The sequence below is a fragment of the Aulonocara sp. 'chitande type north' Nkhata Bay genome, linkage group LG4 (assembly GCF_057382095.1).
Source record: "Aulonocara sp. 'chitande type north' Nkhata Bay isolate Kocher_YH1m ecotype deep benthic linkage group LG4, A_spYH_male_GT1.1, whole genome shotgun sequence".
NCBI classification, from domain to species: domain Eukaryota; kingdom Metazoa; phylum Chordata; class Actinopteri; order Cichliformes; family Cichlidae; genus Aulonocara; species Aulonocara sp. 'chitande type north' Nkhata Bay.
Window position 1 is genome coordinate 14,752,930 of NC_141347.1, and position 23,702 is coordinate 14,776,631.

At 41.7% G+C, this 23,702-nt stretch overlaps 2 protein-coding genes across 4 annotated transcripts; one reads left to right on the top strand and one right to left on the bottom strand.

Annotated features, from left to right (window-relative positions):
• Positions 1-119: 119 nt before the first annotated feature.
• On the bottom strand, positions 120-12,924 carry flii (FLII actin remodeling protein). Of its 2 annotated transcripts, none has more exons than XM_086288640.1 (31): positions 12,715-12,924; positions 11,551-11,661; positions 10,978-11,049; positions 10,739-10,819; positions 10,363-10,610; positions 10,102-10,205; positions 9,841-10,016; positions 9,491-9,648; positions 9,275-9,359; positions 8,763-8,910; positions 8,505-8,635; positions 7,377-7,484; positions 6,913-7,017; positions 6,595-6,774; positions 6,424-6,506; positions 6,158-6,232; positions 5,894-5,977; positions 5,628-5,799; positions 5,189-5,296; positions 4,882-5,073; positions 4,658-4,756; positions 4,487-4,576; positions 4,240-4,379; positions 3,928-4,147; positions 3,652-3,806; positions 3,452-3,512; positions 3,226-3,354; positions 2,034-2,140; positions 1,806-1,911; positions 1,662-1,727; positions 120-1,583 (listed from the first exon to the last, which is right to left on the bottom strand). In XM_086288640.1, exons 1-31 carry the CDS (start codon positions 12,775-12,777, stop codon positions 1,449-1,451), a joined length of 3,792 nt encoding a protein of 1,263 aa, XP_086144766.1. In that variant the 5' UTR covers positions 12,778-12,924; the 3' UTR covers positions 120-1,448. The 2 variants fall into 2 exon arrangements, with proteins under 2 accessions (XP_086144766.1, XP_086144767.1); XM_086288641.1 differs by lacking the exon at positions 12,715-12,924 and adding an exon at positions 12,171-12,517.
• A 3,416-nt stretch (positions 12,925-16,340) lies between these two features.
• Positions 16,341-23,132, top strand: desi1a (desumoylating isopeptidase 1a). Of its 2 annotated transcripts, XM_086288646.1 has the most exons (7): positions 16,341-16,531; positions 16,832-16,853; positions 17,316-17,385; positions 18,719-18,828; positions 18,955-19,077; positions 19,754-19,871; positions 20,496-23,132. In XM_086288646.1, exons 1-6 carry the CDS (start codon positions 16,441-16,443, stop codon positions 19,842-19,844), a joined length of 507 nt encoding a protein of 168 aa, XP_086144772.1. In that variant the 5' UTR covers positions 16,341-16,440; the 3' UTR covers positions 19,845-19,871; positions 20,496-23,132. The 2 variants fall into 2 exon arrangements, with proteins under 2 accessions (XP_086144772.1, XP_086144771.1); XM_086288645.1 differs by having other exon boundaries at positions 19,754-23,132.
• Positions 23,133-23,702: the final 570 nt, after the last annotated feature.

Here is a 23,702-nt window from a genome sequence, read left to right on the forward strand (position 1 = left end):
TGTGCTTACAAATCACCTCTGCTTTATTAGAGCGCTTAAGAGGTTTGACACCTTGCTTGAAAATGCCTCAGTTTGAAGAGCTGATGCTTTAAAAAAAGAAAAGACCAGATGGACAAAGATGTGATGTGAAATTTTATTTTTATATAAAATACATAAATAAAGCATCTGCAGGTGGCATCAGGAGCATGTGCAAATTTTCAGATACACACATGTATGTGTGCAGGACTCAAACACACAGACAGGCATACACCCCACACAATATTAACCAAAATGATGGAAGTTGCAGCCATCTGGGAACAGAGACTGGGTTTTGCCTGCACCAGTGCCAACATCCAACACAGGTCACATGATCATTAGAAGCACTGCAGCAGTTTAGTTTGACGGCGCCGGCTGCAATGATTTTTAAAAAGTGCTTTAACAACTCAAAGATTAGCAGAACCAGAAGTCACGATACAATGCTCGAGCTCTCCCATTTCAGAGTTCTGTCCCAATAAGGAAGCTATTTGAAAAGCAAACATGCGCCTAAAGTTTTAAACCTGTAGCATTTTAAATATCATGCATTTACTTTTTCAAATGTAGGTACACATTCTATTTTTTTTTTTTTTTTTTTTAAATTTGGAAAGAAATATCTTCTTTCTTCGGATTCTCTCCAGAAAATAAACATTTGACAAGTTAAAAGCAGCCTGTGATGAAGAATACAGTATTGTTCAGTTTCAGAAACTCCCGATCTTCACCAATTGCACAAACATCAGTCCTCAAACATTACAAAAAAACCAAAACAAGACTTTGCTCTGACCTTGACAAGATTTCTTTGGCCAAATAAACGTGACTGTGTTACTTTACTTCAATTACTGTCCATCATGCTCTTAACAGGATCAGGAGGTGAGCGCAAAAGTATACTAATATGATGACAGGAAAGGGGATGACCCCATTTCAGCAAAGGCGCACAGGGTAGACACTCACACTTCATGAAAAATATATAATATATAAAATGACATTCCTCAGAAAAACTATTATAGTGCTGTTTCGTGTTCAGTCCCTCAATGACGACGAGAATACACACTAGTCCCTGCCTTAAGCTGCGTGAAGGAGCGCCTAGCCCTCCCCGCTGACGACCGTCGACCATGCAGCACGAGCCACGTGAAAGCAGCAGAACAGATCGATATGTTAGATGGTGCAGCTCCCTTAGGTTTTCATAAAGCCCATTTTTATCTCAAAACATAATTCTTTAATTCAGACTTGCTAAGAAAATAAAAAAGCTTGGGGGAAAAAGGGGAGGGGGTAATTTGCAGTCTATATCAGATACTTAGCAGCCAGCAGCCGCTTGACCAAAAAGGCTGCTGAGCATGGATGGAGGGGAAGGGTCTCGGGTAAAGCTGGGATAGATTTCTGTAGAGAACTCTCTGGCAGTGTGTGTGCACGTGTGTGTGATTGGGATAGTGTTTGGCCTATGCAGGGGGAGTTTTGAAGGGTCCCCAGGCGTGGAAGCAGCGCGTGAAGCAGTGAGGCTCGTTGCCCTTCCTCACCAGCCGAAGCTTCCTCGGTTGTTCGGTTTCCTTGGAGCGCATGTGCTGGATGTAAACCTGAGAGGGAGGAGGAGGAGTTACAAAGATGTGGATAACACAAAGTACGCACACAGAAAGTGCACTCCCCCTACTCACCTGGCAGGCTTTCAGACTGAGTTTGATCTCCACCTGGCTAGTCTGGGTACCAACCCACATGTACACCTGAAGGAAAAATGATATCAAGTATGATGATAAAACCTAACAAAGTCCATCAACACACCAATCCTTAATTGTCTCTACCTCTTTGCCGTTATCCAGCAACATGATGTCATCATCAGCCAAGTCATCCTGGCAGAAGTCTGAGCACTTCTCTGACACAGAGAAATAACCTTTCTCGTTTGAACACCTGAAGCAGAAGAGTAGAGGGGAAAGGAGGAAAACGCCACAAAGATAGAACCAATGTGATGAGTGAAAGAGAAAAGCAGCTGTTTCATACTGTAATGTGTAAAAACACGAACAGTTACTCACCGGAAGAGACGAGCGTGTTTCATGTACTCTGCGTCTTCATCATAAGGTTTCTGAGAACCAATGCCGACCCAGAAGAAGTTCTCTGGCTCCTCCCCTTCATTAATCACCTAGGAGACACATTAATGATCTGTGACTGCATTTCCACTGCTGAAGGCACACAATCTTCTTTAGAGAGTTTAAAAGAGAGGCCAATGCTTCCATTAGTCACAAGTGAGTCTCTCATTTCCTGTATGATCATTTTTACCAGCACACCGGGGGGGAACTGTCAAAAGTGGCTACAAACAAGTTTTTGGAGGTAAATCTCAAAGTGACGATGCTGTGAAGTTTCATCACTGCCGAGGAGACGTATGAAGCAGTCTCAGAAAAATTAAAGATTCATTATCTTGCTTTTTAGCGAGGATGGATTTTGTTTTATCGAATGACTCATAATGCCAGCAGCTGTCACGTCCCAGCTTTTGAAGAAGGCCCCTGTGAGTCGGCTGTTTGGTAGCCTACTTTCAGAACTTGCTGATTTGTCAAATCTGGTAAAGGCCTGACTTTTTGTTTTCCTCTTTCAAACACACGACACGCAAATAGGTTTCCATAGCAACTGCTGGGTGTAGTTATTTGTGAGTCCTTAATAAGATAATGTTACAGTATATAGTATACAGATTTTGCTAACACGGGAAGTTATAGAGTGCCCTCTGGTGGACAAACTATGCAACATCAGCACCCGTAACATGGCTGAAGGGTGTTCCTCCTGCGTCTTTCTCACTTCTACAGATGCTGATACAGATAAATAACAAATATCAGCCAGGTTACGAAGAATTAAAGACTAAATTGAAATTAAATCATGTTATATAATGTAATGGAACATGTAATAAATCAAGAATTTATAAAAAGGTATCTGCTGTGTAAGCACTGAGCAGCTGTAGTAAAGGATGAAAGCACTTGAACTCAAAGTTAAAGGTTAAGTGTGCAGAGGTTTCTACTTGACTGTATTAGCTGTATGCAGAATAAATAAATAAACACTGGCGGGTACCAGTGGTCCCCCTCAGCCTCCCAGTAGACACACCTACGGTGTCAATTTCAAACTCCTATTTTGCCTTTCTCTTGAGTTACCGCAGTCACAAACTTGGGTGCCTACACCGCCTGTCTGTCTGGAAGGGTGACGACAATACCCGTGAAGATCCATGCTTGCACATGATCTCACCTGCTTGCTGTACGTGTCGTCGAACATGCTGTTCATGATGTCCTCGGCCAGCTTTCCTTCATCGGGATCGGCGGCTCTGCCCACCCAGGTGTAAACGATGCCCTGATTATCTGTGCTCTCAAACGGTACCTGCAGAAAGCACATTTTGGGATTGGATCCACATGAAATCATGCTTTGTCTTTATTAAGTTGCTTGAATGACAGATGTTCTTTTTTTATATCCAAACCTTGAGTATGTAGCAGAACTCAGAGTTGAGATTGCCGGAATCTGTACCAATCTGGATGGTTCTAAGAGAGAGATGGAGGGAACATGTTTAGCTTTAAAAAAAAAAAAAAAAAAAAAAAAGATCTTTCTGGGGGAGTGGAAGCTGGCATGCGTCAAAACATTCAAACTTTTCTGAGGACAAAAGAAGCAGGTTTTGCATGCCTGGTGCAAAGTGCGCTGCCATTGGTGCGTATGTGGTAGAGGGAGGGCTGGGCAGAGTCGGTGTTCTGTTTCCTCTTCCCTTTGTGGATGATGAACTTCCTCTTAAAGTGGGACAGGAACTTGAGGTTCTCCTGCTGCTGAGTCATACGCACCACCTAAACAACAAAACAGGACGTGACTGTCATTGTGATGCTGATGGATGTAGTGTGGTAAACATTTTTTTCTTATTTTGGAAAAACAAAATTCCAGAAACTAGATTAAACTCTTTGCTCGTACTTGCAGTTTTCCAGGGAAAAGACTCTCAAACTTCTTCTGCAGGGAGAAGGTGAAGGTGAGCCAGCCCATGTTGGAGGCCTGCCTGCCCTGCCAGAAATAAACTACACACTGGAAGTCCTCCTCAGGCTGTTTGTCCTCCTCCTCCCCATCTCCCCCTGCTCCTTGCTCACCCTCCTTCTTTTCCTTCTCTTCATCCTCGTACTCCACAGGCACCCAGTATCTAACAAAGCACAGAAAGTCACCAGTAAAATGAGGTTTTTCTTCATCTTTGAAATCAATTCCAGCATTACAGCCCCAGAAAGACTTGTCTACCTGCAGAGGAAGACATAACAATCTTGGGTGTAGAAGTGCCCAAACTCCTCCTCGGGGAGGCGAGCAAACTTCTTTCCCTCCAACACAAATCCTTCCATGCCATCCAGGTCCTCGTTCCACTCCTCCATCAGCTGTTCAGCCTACACAGGTAATACAGTAAATATGTGAGATGTAAATATGTTGTTTTACTGTGCTTTACAAAGTCAACAACAATCAAAGGTAGAAATCAACTGCACTGCGTTGTTACCTCAGTGAGGGGCATGGGTGGCTGTCTGGGAAGGAAGAGAGCTGTGAGGTCAGCTTTCATCTGGTCTTTCTGCTCTGCATCCTTCTTCACCTGAAAGAAGAGCACAGTTTAACTTGTGCATTAAAAACAAAACAAAAAACAGTCTGATGCTGGTCAGCATGTGTCACTGACCTTGCCCTGCAGATTATCCTTCTGTTGCACAGTCTCCGCTGCTCTGGTGTAGTCCACCTTCAGCACATCATCCCAATTCTTAAACTTGGACTTGAAAACCTGAGGAAGAGGATGAAGCAGAGGAGAGGTTAAGCAGGAAGAAAATAGTTTTAAAGAGTGTAGATTAAAAAGTGACAATGATATTTAAACCGTATTCAACTGCAGTGGCTTCAGTAGACGTTTACCTGGCACTCTGTGCCCTCCAGGTTGCGGGTGACACATGCGTGTTTGGGCCGGTGCAGCATGGAGCACAGCTCCTGACCAAGCTTTAACGCGGCGGCTCGGACGAGACGGGGAGACTTCCTCCCGATCCAGATGAAGACGTCAGACCAGCAGTCCAGGATGTAAACGCACTTTGTGTCCAGTAGGGACTGCAACTGAGGAAAGGGGCAGACATAGAAGGAAAGGAGGGTGAATTTATGGAGTGCACCATGAAGGGAAGAAAGGTGAAACAGGACTTTACTGCTGCTCATTTGCAGCAGATGGACGTACCAGTCTGAGCTCTGGTAGGACGTCCAGTTTGACCTTGTGATCTTTGTGCTCGACTGAGAGCTTGTAGTTAATCTGAGGCAGCTCCAGGTAGCCAAGACCCAAGCCCACCTAAAAGAGAGATTAAAAAGTAAAAGCCACTGATGAATCTTTGCTTTGAGTCTTTCTCATATCCGAGTAATGTCTAAGAGCTGTAAATTAAATATGGGCTGTCATGCAGATGATTTTTCAGGCTACAGAAGGGTTACGGTTAACTGATGTAAACAAACAAACAACCCCCCCTCCAAAAAACCAAACAAACAAAAAAAAAACCCACATGCAGCTTCAGGTCTGCATCCCCTACAACACTGACCAACACACTTTACACTTGTGCCACCTTAAAACTTAATGTGAAGTTCAACTAAAAGATATGCACAGCATGTAAACATCAATAAATATTTACTTTATATAGTTTAGGTCTTATTGGAGTGAAGTCATCTGGCACGTGTTTCTTGATCTCCTCTGGCTGCCCTCCCAGCGTCTCCCAGAATCCTGGAGGCTCCTGGTTGTGCATGAGGGTGATGATCTCTGACTTCCCCTTACGTTCGTTCTTATTTATCTTTTCAGCAAATAACCTGGAGGATGACAACAAATCACATGACATTTCACCAACTTTCTGGGCTATAATAATTGGTACAGTGTCTCTAACACCGTCGGTTAGCGTCTCACCTGGCCTTGGTGGTGGCGCTGAGAGTAGCGTTGGCTCCTCTCCAGATAAAGATTTCCAGGCCTGAATCCAACAGGAAGACGAAGCTGCCGATAAGGAAAAACGCAGAATGTTATGGACACAATGCTCCGAGTTCCAATAGGAGAAATTAAAGCTTGAAGATTAAGGATATAAAGAGGATGATGATTGTGTGTCAACTGTGCTGGAATGTGTAGAGAGCTGGTGGGTGTCAGAGAGTGTTGCAGCAAGAGTGTGTTCAAAGTCACCGTGGATCGAGGGACGAGGCCTTTACAGGAACAGACTCCAGTTTGATGTTTTTCTTGCCGTAGACTCTGTACAACCTGATAAACACATGAAAGCATTCGAGCCTGTTAAAGTGCTCTGAGCCTGAGCAGACGCAGTACTTTGAATTTACCGCTGATACACTCACAAAATTAGGCTCAACATAAAGATATGAGCAGCTGTTTAAAGCTAACGTGTTTCTGCACATTGCAATGAGTCATTTTCTAAGTAAAAAGGTGCTCCAGCCTACCTTAGTGGATACTGTGTCTCTTCCACAGTGTAAAATCCACTGGCTGTTCCTCCCTCGATGTAAGAGATGTCATTGTTAAAAACCTGAACACAAGAGAAGGTCCTTTATGACAGCACAAAGCGAATAACTGCTCACACAGGTACGTGTAGTTGTTTTAATGTTTCTACATACGGCAGTAAACTCGTCGCTCTCGTCTCCCATCTCTTCCCTTATCGTCCTGCACTCTGCTCCCAGGAAATTTCTGAGGTTGACTGCATGGATTGCAGAGCCGGCCTTCTTGTCCAGGGTGGCTTCCTGACCAATCCAGTAGAAGATCTGCCAGTTTAATGCCCCATTGTCATCCAGATATGTCTGTAATTGAAAATTGTAAGATTAATGACTGGAATATTGTTTATATTGCACATTATCGTGACCAAACAGACGAGTTTATCCCGCTTTGTTTTGCTGATCAGACTCCTCTGAGGCAAACACACTTAAATGACACGTTACCTTGAGGATGATGTAACAGTCGGCCTCGTAGAACTTGCCGTGCAAAGCTTCGTCCACTTGTAGGGGAATGAAGTTCTCTATCTGCCACACTGTCACACCTGGAATCTGGAGAAGAACAACAACAGAAATATGTAAGGTTACATTTAGTTTAGACCTCTAAACTGTCGACTGACCACTTTTCTGTCCCATTTAAGGGAGGATGTGGCTCAACAGGGGGTTTGATCCCCAGTTCGCCCAGTCTGCATGTCCTTGGCAAGAAACCCAGCCTAAAACTGCCCCCAGCTGTGTCGGAGTGTGGAGAGAAAGCCTTCTGAGAGAATGTGAAGTGCAGCATACAGCACTCTGAGGAGCCAGCAGGACTCCATGTGATGCAGACTGTAAACAGTCATTTAAACACAAATAGGAAGTAGGAGTTGCTGATTGTTGGAGTTAGGTGTTTATACACACACACACACACACATTACCTGCCCCACATCCTCCATATAGAACTCCGAGTAGTCCAGCTGAGGCTTCTCTAGGCTCTTGTCCCAGCGCCGGACTTTTAAATCACCATATTTCAAATCCCCGTTTTCCTGCAAAATTAAAGGATTTCTTTGTAAGGATTACGCAGCCATTTCTTCTACCAGTCGTTTAGATTATGTTTAGATGAAATATAAAGACATTCACACGACAACAATTACTTAATATAGCCGAATAACCTGACTTTAAGTTGGAGTAGGCTGAACTTACTCACTTATCAGATTACTGTAAACCTTAGGCCTTGATTATACTCTGCTGTGCACACAGACAAACAGTTGGAGACCCAGCAGCTGAGCAGTCATTCCTACCATACGAAGTCCACCGCCTGGACCACATGTATAGTTGGTACAGTGTCATTAAATTCTTTGCAGATAAGTCCAAAAAACAGACATCCATACTGACCATTGAGCTCACTGTCTGATGATTACATTTAAATCACGTGGATCTGAGTGGACCTGTGGACGTGTGAAGCACAACCCCAGCTTTAGGTGTGTTTACACCACAGGGCTGCAGTAATCTGAGGGAACCACTGCGGGTTGTTATCTATATCACAAATCATGATGTCATCACATTACCTAACAACCACCTATCAATAGGTTTAAAATACCCTTCTGTTGTATTTACTTATCCTGTATAACACTGTATAACCTTCCAACAATAAAATCTAAGTCATAACCACCTAATGTTATTCTGATGCAATCATGTTGCTTAGTAACAACCTACCAAAGGGCTAAAACAACTCATTTATAATATTTATGCACCTGCAAAACATTTATTGCTAACCTAAATAGCACATTTTACACATATTTAACAAATGAAATTAATTTATATCCACAATACTTGCATGTTACATAATATATTAAGACGCCATCATGTTGCCTAGCAACCACCTAACAACTGATGATTAATGACTAAACTCACAGGCCAAATAATCCTGAAGCATTACTAGTAAATTTAATTCCAACAGCTTCCAATAACATGAATAATAACTGTCATGCAGAACTTAAATCCCTATTTCTTCTGTGTGAAGTTCCAGGATCTGTTTGATGTCCTTAACTTGTCTTTTGCCTTACCTCCAAATTCTTCTTCTCATGTGCGACATCACTCATGCCCTTCAGCACTTGCTTTGCTTGATCATCCTGAGAACAGTCCTTCCTCCTCCTCAGTCGCATCCTCCTTGCCATGGGATCCCGGGGGCTGGCTCCTGGACAAATGTGTACAAAGATGCAGATCTGAGCCTCCAGGAAATGATCAAGATGTATGCAAAGAAGGAAACAACAAAACATACTGTTGTTACCAATACATTCATTCATATTTAGAAGCTGTCTTACCTCCTCCTGCGGCTGCAACGGTAGCAGGGGAGGCTCCGGCCAGACGGAGCTGGTTCTGTAGGGAGAAGTCAATGTTGTACCACTCTGCTGCGCGGTCGACTGGTTTAGGAGGCATCACGAGGTTGGGGTTCTCACGCACATCAAGCACCTACAGAGAGAGACGGGAGTGTGTTTGTGAGTGCATTTCAGGCAGAGATTCTTTTCCTAAATTACAGCAGGGGAAAAAAAAAAAACCAAGGCATATTTAATAAACCATTTGTTTGTTACAAGGTCAATCACGATTCTAATTTGTTTAAGAAAAATATCATTACATAGTTCCATCTCATTACATTCACTGCTCAAACTTCTTCCTGGACTGTCTCTTCAGTCATGACTCAAGCTTGCTGGGGTTTTTTCCGCCAATAAAAGGATCACAACCACTGTTATGCTCCATTTAGCCAAATATTACAAACATTGTGTGTAAAGGTATTTTAATTTTAATATAATCTGATTACTTTACTAGAGTACTGTACCTCTAAGTCTGTCAAGAAGTGGATAGCCTCAGGTAATGTAACCAGACGGTTTTTATTCAGCACCAGCTTCTTCAGCTTGCCACACCTGGACAACACAAAAACACAAGAAGCTTTAATATTTCTTGGTGTAAACTGGAATGAGCAATGTAAACTAAATTATTTTAAGTGTCAGCTGATTGCCCAAAAACTGTGTGTTTGTTTATGGGTTAAACTGACCTGCAGAGTCCCTCAGGGATGAGTTCCAGGTTGTTGTTAGCAGCCATGAATTCAGTGAGGTTGGACAGTTTGCCCACTCCGGGTGGAACCCCATCAAAGTCCAGTTTGTTGGAGTTGAGGTACAGCTTCTTCAGTTTGGACAGCTTGCAGATGGCAGACTGGTTGGAGAAAACAAAACCAAACTTTATATTATGGGAAATTCCACATGAAATACATTTCTTTTTCCTGTGTCTCCGCTTCCCCTCTGCAGGATACTAAAGCAACAAATTTGTTTCTGCTTGTGCTTCTAATGTTAGTTAACAGAATAGAATAGAATATAAAAATGGCAGCTGCCTGCTCATGGTCCTTACAGGCAGTGAGGTGAGCTGGTTGCGGCTTAGGTTAAGCGTCTCCAGCTGGGTCCACTGGTCGATGCAGAGCGAGAGCTCAGAAATCTGATTACTGCTCAGGTTCAGCCTCTTCAGACTGCTCAGTGAATACAGGCACTCTGGTACTCGAGTCAGGTCATTACATGAAAGGTCAACATCTTGGAGGGAGAAAAGAATAGAATATGAAACAGAGAACACATGTTTGCAAAACGCCGATAGGTGTGTGTGTGTTTATGGTGTTACCTGCTAATTGTGTTAGTCCCTCCAGGCTGGTGGGCATGTTGCTCTGTGTTCTCTGGGTGTTCCTCAGGTGCAGAGTCTGTAATGCCACCATTGCTGGGAGCTGACTGCTCAGACAATAAAAGAAGAAGCACTAAAATCAGTAAGGAGGTTTAAAAGATAAAATCATCCTTTCTGGATGTTTGTTTAAAGGTATAAGGTGACTGTTAAATTGAACAGAGGTTGGCAAAAAATGATGCAATATTAAATCTTTTTTTTTTTTACCGCAACTGGGCATGCATCAGCGGGTTGTTGTTTAGAATCAGAGTCTGCAGGTGCACCAGGCGTCTCATCTGGGGTGGCAAGCTGTCCAGTTTGTTGTCACTCAGGTCCAGATACAGCAGGTCTGTCAGATTGATGAACAACTGGTTGGGGATGGAGTCGATGCTGTTGTGGCTCAGATTGAGCACCAGCATGTTCTTGCTGTTCTCCAGGTCCCTGGGGATCTCTGTCAGCTGATTGTAGCTCAGGTCCTGGTGGAGGAGAATGTGAATAAATAAAGAAAAAGTAGTGGACTGGAAGAAACCGATTCATGCTCAAAATGTTAGTGTTAAATTTAAGGGTATGTTGAAAGTATGAGAGTTAAGAGACGTTTGTGTACCAGCACAGAGAGGTCATCGAGCTGAAAGATGTCATCTGGGACTCCAGAATTTTTCAGATTGTTGGCTCTGGCTACCACCGCCTGCAGACAAAATTTAGAATACTAGATTACACACTGGTGTACAAAGAAAGAAGCAATCATGTGGCAGGAGCTCTGTTTTTTAATGTATGGGTGGAACATCATTTCCATTTTTTCTATTTTTTTTTAAAGGCATGCGGTTTTTATGTTTTTTTAGTTACCCGTAGATTCGGTAAGCTGGACAGTTCCCCATGTAAAGTGGTCAGGTTGTTGTGACTCACTGAAAGGTGCTCCTAAAAAGGGAAAATACACACAGACACATGTCACTGCTATACTTTGGTCTTCACAAGTCATGAGAATACAGGGTATGTGTGCGTGTTTCACAAGCAAATCAATCTGCTGATTGCACCCTTGTAGTTACCTGCTATCAGATTAAATACTTCTATGTTTTGACTTCAAACACAGTTTAAACTTGTTCATGTGACCACAAATACAAAGTTGAATCCAGCAAGGACAAAATGAAAATATATTGAGCTTTGATCTGTCTCATCTCCTGTATAAATAATTTTCTTGCACGAATATCTACCTCACTTGATAAAATAAACAGTTCCTTGATCCTTTTATCTTTGGAAAACTGCACAGTACAGATGTAAAACAAAAAGACTGTGGCCATTACAACGAGGTCTACTCACAAAAAATTCTTATCTAATTGAATTTTAGATGCACATACACACATATAATGACATAAATGACTTCATGTATGAGGATGCTCCTAACTAGTCAGGATGTCTCACCAGCTTCTGCAGAGAGGCCAGCTCCTCTGGGAGGTAACACAGTCCTGTCCTGTTCAGTTTCAGCCATCGCAGGCTGCTCATACACTTAACGTGCTCTGGGAAGTATCCACCCTGAATGAGATGACACAAAAATACATGACTTTTGACAGCAACAATGCAAGAACTTACTTTGTTATAGCGCAGGGGGGCTGAATTTTTCAGGATTTACCAAAGCACTGAAACACCTGAAACAAAATCGCAGACATGCTACCAGAGAAAGATTATATTTTTAAACAACTTCCCCCAAAATATACTCTAACAATCTCATTGCCAATTATAGGAACGAACTGCACGCATGTTCAGGTTGCATAAAAAGTGACAGTGGCACATTTTCATACAAATGGGCAGATAGCATTAATCTTGATTTTTTTAACAGATGAAAAGTGCACACATCAAGGAAGAGAAATGCTAGGTCTACATATGCTAAAGCATTTGGAATATAAGGAAATGATCTCTTCATGTACTGGCAGATTTCAATCAAAAGCCACCGATCGACTAACAGATAACTCAGTTGTTTAAGCAGCATATTTCCAATACTTTGACGGGGATACGTAAATAGTTGTGTCAGGACAAATACATGCCAGGTGATCGCAGCTGTCAATCGGGCTGTTTTTTCCACTCTCCCAAAATAAGCTCACAAAAGGGTGTCGCAACCTAAAATCAACAGCAGGCTCTATTAGTTAGCTGACGCTGTTTGTCAACTTCACTTTCTGACAAGTTACAACACGGAGCTTGAGCTTCTGTAACAGACATTTAGTTAGCCATAAGTGTGGCTAGATTACTTAGCTAACATGACGGTGAAAAGAAGACCTGGCTCATCAACAACTTCACAAAAATAATATTAACGCTAGCTGACGAGCTAAAAATATATATCATTCGCAAACCAACACGTCAAATAAGAACTGTGTTAACCACCAAACTGGGCGGTGGTGGCTGAGAGCAGACTGTGTCACTCTGACAACTGGCTAACGCCCAATGCTAGTAACGTTAAGCTAAGCTAGTTTATAGCTAGCCCTGCCGTTTGTTGCTCTGAGAATGACTGAAGTCGCTCCAGCCACGCTAACGTCGTATTTACTAAACATCGGAGGGTGTGAAAATCAGTGAATGCTGTTTAAAAATCCTTACTTTAAAGTCGTTTCCACTGAGGTCTACCCCCCGTATAAAGGGAAGAACTCCGGTGGCAGCCATTTCTAACTATTTGATGTCTGCTGCTCTATTTTGGTCAAAAGAGGGTTGTGGCTGAAAAGACTGCCGTTTCTTTTTCTTATTCTTTTTCCGTGTCGCAAACCAACGCGATGAGTGGCATGTCGCCACCTAACGTACACCCACTGAGTAACAGCTGTCCCAAGCATGGATGAGTGGAGTACCAGGAAGGGCATCCAGGGGAAAATCTACTCCAAATCTAATACGCGGATCATCAAATGATTAAATCCCCAAAATTGTGAATTTGCTGCAAAAACAGTAAAAAAAAAAAGTCAAACACAACCCCAATAAATACATAAGAAGGTCAACAATTAAAAAGTAAAAATCTAAAAACAATACATATATATATATATATATATATATATATATATATATATATATATATATATATATATATATATATATATATATATATATAAAACACCCAGCACACCCCTGCGGGCGGTTTATCCTTCAAGCTCGGGTCCTCTACCAGAGGCCTGGGAGTTTGAGGGTCCTGCGCAGTATCTTAGCTGTTCCCAGGACTGCGCTCTTCTGGACAGAGATCTCCGATGTTATTCCCGGGATCTGCTGGAGCCACTCGCCTAGCTTGGGAGTCACCGCACCTAGTGCTCCGATTACCACGGGGACCACCGTTACCTTCACCCTCCACATCCTCTCGAGCTCTTCTCTGAGCCCTTGGTATTTCTCCAGCTTCTCGTGTTCCTTCTTCCTGATATTGCTGTCATTCGGAACCGCTACATCGATCACTACGGCCGTCTTCTTCTGTTTGTCTACCACCACTATGTCCGGTTGGTTAGCCACCACCATTTTGTCCGTCTGTATCTGGAAGTCCCACAGGATCTTAGCTCGGTCATTCTCCACCACCCTTGGGGGCATCTCCCATTTTGACCTCGGGACTTCCAGATTATACTCGGCACAGATGTTCCTGTACACTATGCCGGCCACTTGGTTATGGCGTTCCATGTATGCCTTGCCTGCTAGCATCTTGCACCCTGCTGTTATGTGCTGGATTGTCTCTGGGGCATCTTTACACAGCCTGCACCTGGGGTCTTGCCTGGTGTGATAGACCCCAGCCTCTATGGATCTTGTGCTCAGAGCTTGTTCTTGTGCTGCCATGATTAGTGCCTCTGTGCTGTCTTTCAGTCCAGCTTTGTCCAGCCACTGGTAGGATTTCTGGATATCAGCCACCTCCTCTATCTGCCGGTGGTACATACCGTGCAGGGGCCTGTCCTTCCATGATGGTTCCTCGTCTCCCTCCTCTTTCTTGGGTTTCTGCTGCCTGAGGTATTCACTGAGCACTCGGTCAGTTGGGGCCATCTTCCCAATGTATTCTTGGATGTTTGTTGTCTCATCCTGGACTGTGGTGCTGACACTCACCAGTCCCCGGCCCCCTTCCTTCCGCTTAGCGTACAGCCTCAGGGTGCTGGACTTGGGGTGAAACCCTCCATGCATGGTAAGGAGCTTTCTTGTCTTTATGTCAGTGGCTTCTATCTCCTTCTTTGGCCAGCCTATTACCCCAGCAGGGTACCTGATCACGGGCAGGGCGTACGTGTTGATGGCCCGGATCTTGTTCTTACCATTCAGCTGACTCCTCAGGACTTGCCTGACCCTCTGCAGGTACTTGGTGGTTGCAGCTTTTCTAGCGGCCTCTTCATGGTTCCCATTTGCCTGTGGGATCCCCAAGTACTTGTAACTGTCCTCTATGTCTGCAATGTTGCCTTCTGGTAGTTCAATCCCCTCAGTTCTGACTACCTTCCCTCTCTTTGTTACCATCCGACTACACTTCTCCAGTCCGAACGACATTCCAATGTCATTGCTGTATAGCCTGGTAGTGTGGATCAGTGAATCGATGTCTCGTTCACTCTTGGCATACAGCTTGATGTCATCCATGTACAGGAGGTGGCTGACAACTGCTTCGTTCCGTAGTCGGTATCCGTAGCCAGTCTTGTTAATGATCTCACTGAGGGGGTTCAGGCCTATGCAGAACAGCAGTGGGGACAGAGCATCTCCTTGGTAGATCCCGCACTTGATGGTGACTTGTGCTATGGGCTTGGAGTTGGCCTCTAGTGTTGTACGCCACATCCCCATTGAGTTCCTGATGAAGGCTCTTAGGGTCCTATTGATCTTGTACAATTCTAGGCATTCCAGTATCCAGCTGTGGGGCATTGAGTCATAGGCCTTCTTGTAATCAATCCAGGCAGTGCACAGGTTGGTCAGTCTGGTCTTGCAGTCTTGCAGTCTCGGCTGCAAGACCATATATATATATATATATATATATATATATATATATATATATATCCTCTCGAGCTCTTCTCTGTGGAGGGTGAAGGTAACGGTGGTAATCGGAGCACTAGGTGCGGTGACTCCCAAGCTAGGCGGGTGGCTCCAGCAGATCCCGGGAACAACATTGGAGATCTCTGTCCAGAAGAGCTTGAAGGATAAACCGCCCGCAGGGGCGTGCTGGGTGTTTTTTTTTAAAAAAAAAAAAAAATACTTGGTGTATTCAATTAAAACCAAGCATGGCAAATATCAGTCAACATAAAAATGGCTCACTGTAACCCACAAAAGTACATTTTTTCTTTACAGTCTTTAGTGCAGAGTGAAAATAAAACATTTGCTCTCATCTAATTTCTTTTTTCGACCCTTCATCCCAGTTCCTGCAGTTTGTTGCCCTTGTTTAATATCTGTGTCCCACTTTTTCTGCCAGGAATCCCACATTGCCTCTCTTCTTAACCAGGTCGAATTTTCTAGAGAGAACCTTCATAATTTCTTCCTCCTAATTGCAGCACTTTTTTTGTATAATTTCACCTGCTTTCTCAAAAAAAAAAAAAAAGGGGGTAAGGACGCAGCAACCTCCAACAAGCTGTATTCTCTACATTATGGAGAAAAATAGCCACCAGTCAGTCATCTCCTTTTATTTCTGCTGGATTTAAACTAATATGGTCTGCTAAAAAATGTAAACAAATTACAGCTCCCTCGGGGCTAAACTTCTTATCTATCATCATTTCCTTTGCACACACGGCCATTGTCTCATATCTTGTCTCGGAATACAGCGCCCTCCAGTGGTTACCACTGATCATAACAAATCCAAGGACTCACTTGTGTCCCACTTTTTCTACATTTTTCTCGCTAACAAGCCAAAACCTGTAGAAATCTCTGTATAGAGGTGATATATTTATATATTGTGGTCCTTATTTTTGTTTAAATAAATAAACGAATTTTTAAAAATATATTTTTAAAAATGGCTCCCTTTTCTGGGTGATATTAGTGTCAGCTATCAGGCTACCGAAGCGTTTATTTAATCTTGATAAACCTTGTAATTATTTTCTATTCGAAATAAAAACACAAGCTTTGTGTTATCAAATTAAAATTCTGTCAAGTCATTCACAGACAGCGAACTAAAATCGGAAGAGCCACAGAGATCCTTCAAAATAAAGCAATCTCACAAGAAAACAGTCGACCTTTCATTAAAGATTCTCGCCAGCCGTTCTTATTTTGAAAGCAGTGAAAGCGGAAGTGCTTGGGCTATTTAAAGGCCTGACATCATTCCTTTCGTTTAGAACCTCGCAGGAGCGTATGTTGAGAAAGCTCTGTGGCTTAGCTAGCTAAGGAAAAATAGAAAAATAAAATTTCTGAGTTTGAGTTATGGACAAGAATCCTACGCGATACAATGTACAACTGTATATTTATGATTTGTCCAGAGGAATGGCTCGGAGCCTTAGTCCTATAATGTTGGGTAAGTAGCCTGCAGACAAATACTGATGCAGTCTGGCCTTGGGGGACAAATAAGTGATGATAACCGGCTGGAGAAGCCTTCTTTGACGGTCGTCTAAAGTAGATGTTGCTGTTCTCTGGTTAAAATATCAAGGTCAAGGGACTTTTATAAATATTGTTTGGTTTAAAATAAATGGCGAACTTAATCGACTTGCACCCGTACATCATTAGAAATGGCTCATCTCTTGTTTTACCGGCTTCTTGCATTAGCGACCATCTCCTGCCTTGCATGCATTAATCCCCCCCCCCTTTTCTATTGCAGGAAAGCAGCTGGATGGGATATGGTAAGTGTAACCTCCTTATCACGAAAACACAGCTTTTACTGTAGATACATCAGGTGTAGGCCACTGACCTAATTCTGGTCCCAGGGAAGACGGCAGTGGCATTAAAAATGGTCAAAACACCTCCTGGTGGTCTGCCTGTTTGTATTTATTAATGAAGGTGTCTGGGGATGTATGTGAACTGACCAAGTGAGCTATAATTAAAAAGATTAGGCAGATACATATGATATTTTAACACTAAATAAACAGCTAGTTGCTCACTCATCCACTCGTCTGTCTATGGATGGATTTTTAGTCCTTATAATTGTTGTATTCGGTAGTTTGTAAAATGCACCGTGACTGTATTGTGTTATTTGGTGTGCCAAAGTGGATTAAGCGTCATGAATGGTGCTAATGTAATTTTAAATATGCTGTTATGCCACTGAGATGCTCTGACCTGGATTTACCAATGTAATAATTTTGCAGGCACACAGCTATAGTGGCATATGGTGATGAGTTCTTCTTTGGAGGGGAGGGGATCTCCAGCTGTTCTCCGGTAAGGATGTGACGTCCATTTCACTTATATCACCAAACACCTCAGCCTTCTCCCAGACTGCTGCACACATGTGGAAAATAATTTTTGAAGGTGTTTTAGACGTGTGTCGGCTGCCTCTCATTTCTGCAGTACCTTTCATTTTTGCAGGACTTACAAAGTATACCCTGAGTTTTGAAATGGTTGTTGTCCCGAAACAAACATTTGTATGTTTGTCCCTTGGGGCCACAAATGAATCGACCAGATGTTTGTGATGTCATGATAGCGAGCAGGGGGAAACAAAGAAACAAACAAAAGCTGTGCAAAGAAGGCAAATCACAACGCCTGAGACCAGTGTGACACTTGTCAAGAAAGAAAAAGTACAATTGGGTAGGTGATATTCTACAAAAGAACTCAAGAAATGAAGTTCTATCCATTTTCTTTATTTATTCGTGGGGTGATGGGTTGAGGAACCTATACCAGCTGCTGTTGGGTGAGAAGCAGGTCACCAGCCTGCACAACGCTAACACAGAGAGACGCTTCATACCTACATAGAATTTAACTATATCTATATGTACTACTCATACATATGAAAGTAGTACATACCATTTTATATATATATATATATATATATATATATATATATATATATATATATATATATATATATATATATATATATATATATATATATATATATATATATATACACACACACTATCAGTAAAGAAATGTTCAAATTTGCCTAATAATTTAGATCATAGTATATCGTATAATATACATTTCATACATCTATGGTCTGCTACCACAGCTTTATTATCATGACAAAAGTCCACCTATTAAAAATAATAAATTAGTTAAAAATAATATAAATGGGTTGTTTTAATGTTTTGGCTGATTGCATATTCTTACCTGTAAGTTGAAGTATTTTACTTTTTTCCAAGACCAAATAAATGATGTGAATTCAATCATCTTTTCCTGATTTTTTTTTTTTTTTTTTTTTTTTTTAATTTATTTTTTTCCCCCAAAAAAACAAAAAACAAAACCTCAGTCATAACAATTAGCTTATTAGCTTAGCATTTTTCCCACCTTGGAAGTAAGGTGGCTTGCTAACTAACTTAAGCGTGTATCACAAATACAGAAAATTGACTCAAGAAGACCTCTTTATTTTTTTATTTATCTAACATTTCTTTATGCAGGTAATCCCATTTTATGCTTACTAGCGAGAGTTGTTTTAGACATGCATAATAAAATTAAAACAATAGAAGCTAATAGTGCAGCAGCTTCCTCAGACCATCACTGATTTACTCTTTAATCATGTTTCTGTTTTATGACACATTTTCTTTGTTTTTGGCAGGGTGGGACTATGCTGGGGCCTCCTGACACAGTGGTGGAGCTCGGTGAGACTGAAGTCTCTGAGGAGATCTTCATGGATTACCTCTCTTCCCTGGGAGAAAGCACATACAGGTCAGTTTCTTTCCCGCATACAGAAAAGCTCCAAGCTCCTTACATAAGTAATGTATAATCAGGAGATAGTCAGGTTTATTATTTGAACTTTGCATGTTACTGAGTTTTTTTGTTGTTGTTGTTCAGAGGTGACAGGTATCGTCTGTTTGAGCACAACTGCAACACTTTCACCAACGAGGTGGCTCAGTTCCTGACTGGCAGGCCTATCCCGTCCTACATCACCGACCTTCCATCTGAAGTCCTCTCTACGTGAGTGAAACTCGGGCTGTCAGCTTACATTCGCTTCATTTGAGTCTGTGGTATTAATAATGTCCCTGCTCACCACTGCTCACCCCATGACTGTGAATGTGTCCCATTGAAATCTGAACAAGGCGGCAAGTCTTTGAACGCCACATTAGTCGTCTAGACCTCCAATTGCAGTGAAGTTATGTACTATTAGTCATGATCGCAGCTAAATTATGAAATGTTGTTTATTATTAAGCATTAATTATAAACTACAGTGTAGCTTTGATATGTTGCCATACAGTCTTGGATGAAGAGGAAGAGATTTTAAATTTGCCCACTAAATGTTAATATAGTGCAGCCTGCAGTGGAGTTGTTTGTACTTTGCCCTGGTTGAACTTTTTGTGGTATTTAATTATTATGAAAGCTCAGTTTGAGCCTTTTTTAGCCAACAACAAGGGCAGTCATAGCAGAGGCACAAGCTTTTACCACAAATTCAGTGTGACTGCATGAAAAGGGAACAGGCAGCACTACCTTAGGCTGTTGCTATTGCTCCTATACTTTAAACATCCCTGCAGAGATTTGCTTCACATCTGCTGATGCATAAAAGTAAATATGTTGGAGGGAGTTATTGGGTTAAAAATGGGGCAGTCATTGTGCTTATGTGTTTTTAAAATGTCAAATGAAATCTCTCCATCTTTAGACCATTTGGCCAAATACTGCGGCCCATCCTGGACTCTATTCACATCGCCCCTCCGGGAGGAAACGTCATCAACGGGGGACGAAACATGTAACCTGAGAGAGTGCAGAGTAATCTCGAGGTATTCCAGTGTAGTCAGGCAGTGTGAAGTCTCAATCGTTCTTTTTTCTTTCTTCATATACATCACTAATATATAATATAATGAATGACTTTGGATTGGGGGGGTATTATTTGACACTTTAGCTTTTCAGGAGTGAAAAGCCGTCGAGTATGTTGAGTCATGTTTTGTATAGAAGAGGTTTGAAGCACTGAAACATTGTTTTGACTTTAAAAAAACAGACTTTGTAGTATTAAGAACAGCTCATGTGGTAGCTGTAACTAATCCACCTACGATATAACTTAGTTTTGTACTGAGGTACAAAATGCTCTTTTATCTTAAAGCTGAAATTCATTTGGTCACATGTTTGATCACAATTTTCTCGCTCCGTTTGCACGACTAATATTTTTAATAACACTCACCTCTGAGGATCTTCTGCTGCTGACTACAGTGGATTGAAATCTCAGCATATCAATTTCCAGTGGATAAAGACTGACATGAACACAATGGCTGATTAATGGAGAGGTTTTTTTTTTGTTTTTTTTTTTCCATTTTGGTCAATCATGTTTTGATTTTGCACTTTTATGTTGTTAATTTTCCATCTTCTGTTCTTTTGTACCTGTAATCTTTGTCTTTGTTTGTATTTAGGTCAACTAATGTGGATGCCTACTTACATGATCGCTCCATTTGTCACAGAGTGCGATGTAACATACAGCAGGTGATTGATTGTCTATACCACGCCAAGGTTGTAAGACTAGAGTGTATAGACTGTATATAAAATATGATTGTAGCCGTGGTGGTGGATTGGCTTGAGAGGTCACCAGTAGAAGCCTCCAATTGAGCGTTTTGGCCACACCCTTTTTTGTACCCAGACTTGTTAACAGTTAAATTCCGTGTTTTTTTTTTTTTGTTTTTTTTTTTTTTTTTAAAAAGACCGTAAATGAGACTATAAACTCCTCAGACAGTGTTTACTGTGATAATAGATGATGTGATCAGTACTATAATTCTACACAGTCAGGCTTCTTTTACCTGACTATGGCTACGTTCACACTGCAGGTCTTAATGCTCAATTCCGATTTTTTGATCAAAGCCAATTTTTTTTTTTTTTTTTTTTTTTTTGTCTGCTTGTTCACACTACAACTAAAATGCGACAGCAAACGCGCTCTACTGTGAACCCTCAAAGCGGCCCGCATGCGCAAAAGAAGACGTCACACACAACTCGCTCTGTTTAGACCCAGAGCAAACAGTATTGTTTGACTGATGGCCCTTAATATAAAGACTTCGGACTTTACGTTTCCCAATTTTTGCTTTAAGTTATTTTGTTATTTACATAATAATGTAAATAACCTAATAATGATCCTTATTGCTGTTTTAGAGGAGCGGTGCTTCAAAGGATAGTTGCAGATTTCTGTCAGAATCTGCAGATTATACAGTACAAATAAAATGTTCACGTTGTCTTCCCAACAGTTTCACTAACATCTACACTGGATGGCCAGGAAGCGTTCACGATGTGTTCTCGGGCGCTACTCCGGAGCTGATAATTGGCGTCTGTCTTGTGTCAGTGACGTAAAAGACGGATTTAATTCGACCTGACCGTTCAAACAGCAGTCGCTTTCTAAAACATCGGATATGTATCGGATTCAGTACTACATACGAAAGTGAGGTCGGATTTGAAAATATCGGATTTGTGCCGTTCACACTGTCATACCATGATCGGATATGGGTCGCATAGGGTCAAAAAAATCGGATTTGATGCGCTTTCGCCTGCAGTGTGAACGTAGCCTATGAGTCGCCTCCTGCTGGCGATTAGAAAAGAAATGCAGTTCTGCTTCAGTCGTCAGATCTGGAGGCTACATCTGTTTTTATATACAGTCTATGGAGTTGACTACTGCTTAAACTTGTTCTTATGTGTGCACATCTACAGCAGGACTGTAAATTCTCTGTATATGCAAGTAATCCCTGGCTTTCAATAGTTAATTGCAGAGATGATTACAGGCAGCAGAGTTCCACAGTGCTGTAAACTAACTTTCCACACAGTCTCTCTCTGTCTTCTTAAAAACAAAGAACAAAGCAGTGCGTTTGGCTGTTTCCGATTAGGCCGAAACATTTTGAGAAATAACCTTGTTTTGGTGTCGAGTCTACTGAAAGCGATGCGCGTCTCAGTCCCGCTTTGACAGAAAGTTGTCATAGGTGCTTCGTGGTCTGAATTAACTCTAGAAATAGATGCTGATCATAGATACATTTTCTTATATAGATATATTTTTACAACTGCCTGTGATCCAGATGCCATGACAGTAATTCCAAACGATAGCACATCCACATTTGCAGGCAAAGTTGACCTGTACTCTTAATAACTTCCCGCTCGAGTCCTTTAACAACCACCAGAGTGTGTTTAAAAATACAATACACCTCTGTGCCTTCATTCCCCTCTGCTTGGCTGTAGTTACACTGTTGGCAGGTGACGTGGTTTCCATATAGCATGCAAGGTAATGCGCCGTGCAGGCTGCGTTATAAGCATCTGATCCTACGTGAAGAGAAAGGAACTAAAAGTAGTAAGAAGCAACACTCATTAGAACATTTACTGTAAACTATCAGAAATATTCAGATTTAATATCAGTAAGTGCACACACAGCTAACTTCAATATAATGCATTTAGTAGGTGTCAATCTGTTAAGCCGATGTTAAACACGTAACCCACATTTGAACTTACTAACTTTTCTCTGCTTAAACAGAGTGATGGGTGAAAGAAGCACAGAAAAAACAAATTCTCACCGAGTGATTAAACCAGCATTAACTCTCCTCACGTGTTCCTGTGATAAACAAACCCTGCACACACTATCTCCATCACTTTGGCACGGCACCTGTGGCTCGACTCTTTCTTTGTTGCACGCGCACAAGCTAACTGGACCTGCAAGCTTTTTAAAACTTTCTTTTAGAGTTTAAGCTGACCTTTGCAAAGCTTTAACCGTACACGTTTGGAATATTTCTCTTCAGCGAACTTTTGAAAAACTCAGGTGATTCTGAGTTCTGTAAATCTGCCTTCTACTAATCAACTAACTCATATAATAACCCGACCGCTGAAATGTTTTTAAAAGTCACCCTTCGTTGCTCTGATTTTTGTTGTTGCTGGCTGCTACCTGTAATGTGAACTTGCAACAGATGTTTATGGATATTATTTCCTGATTTAACTAATAACTATGATAGATATATTTATGCATATTGTTTGTATTGTTTGTGTGATTGTTTTTTGTAATTCTACCTATACATAAAGCCATTGACTGCAAATACTAGTTGTATTTTCTTTTTAATTATTTTACCCCATAAATGTAGCATTTTGCCTTTTTTTTTAATACTTTTTCATAGGCATACATAGATCCATAGGACCTTTCTCTCCCACAGCTGCACTGCCGCTGATGTTCATTTCAGCTTTGACCTTTGGCCTCTGGGGGCTTCTTAATGTAAGCCTGGTCTTTACCCTATTCAGTTTGATGCTTTCTGTTTCAACAGGAATAAAACCCAGAGTGAGAGCACGTGATACCACTGTGTACATCTGTGAGGAAAGTGCTTTTAAAAAAAACACGATTAACGCTGTAAAACTGAATGTGTGTGAATGGAGGAGCCAGAGTGGCAAAATCAGACAGCATCAGACTCTGACTATACACATGCAGAGACACAGATGGGAGAAGATAACAAAGAGTTTATGAATATACAGATGTTCAGCAGCTGTGTTCGCTCGTGTGTTTGTGTTTTACGTACAGTTCTCTAACAGGATGCAGGTACTGGACCATGTCGTCAGCAATCTTCAGCACATTATGCTTGAGATGATGATGATGATGGCTATCAGACAAGCTGCAA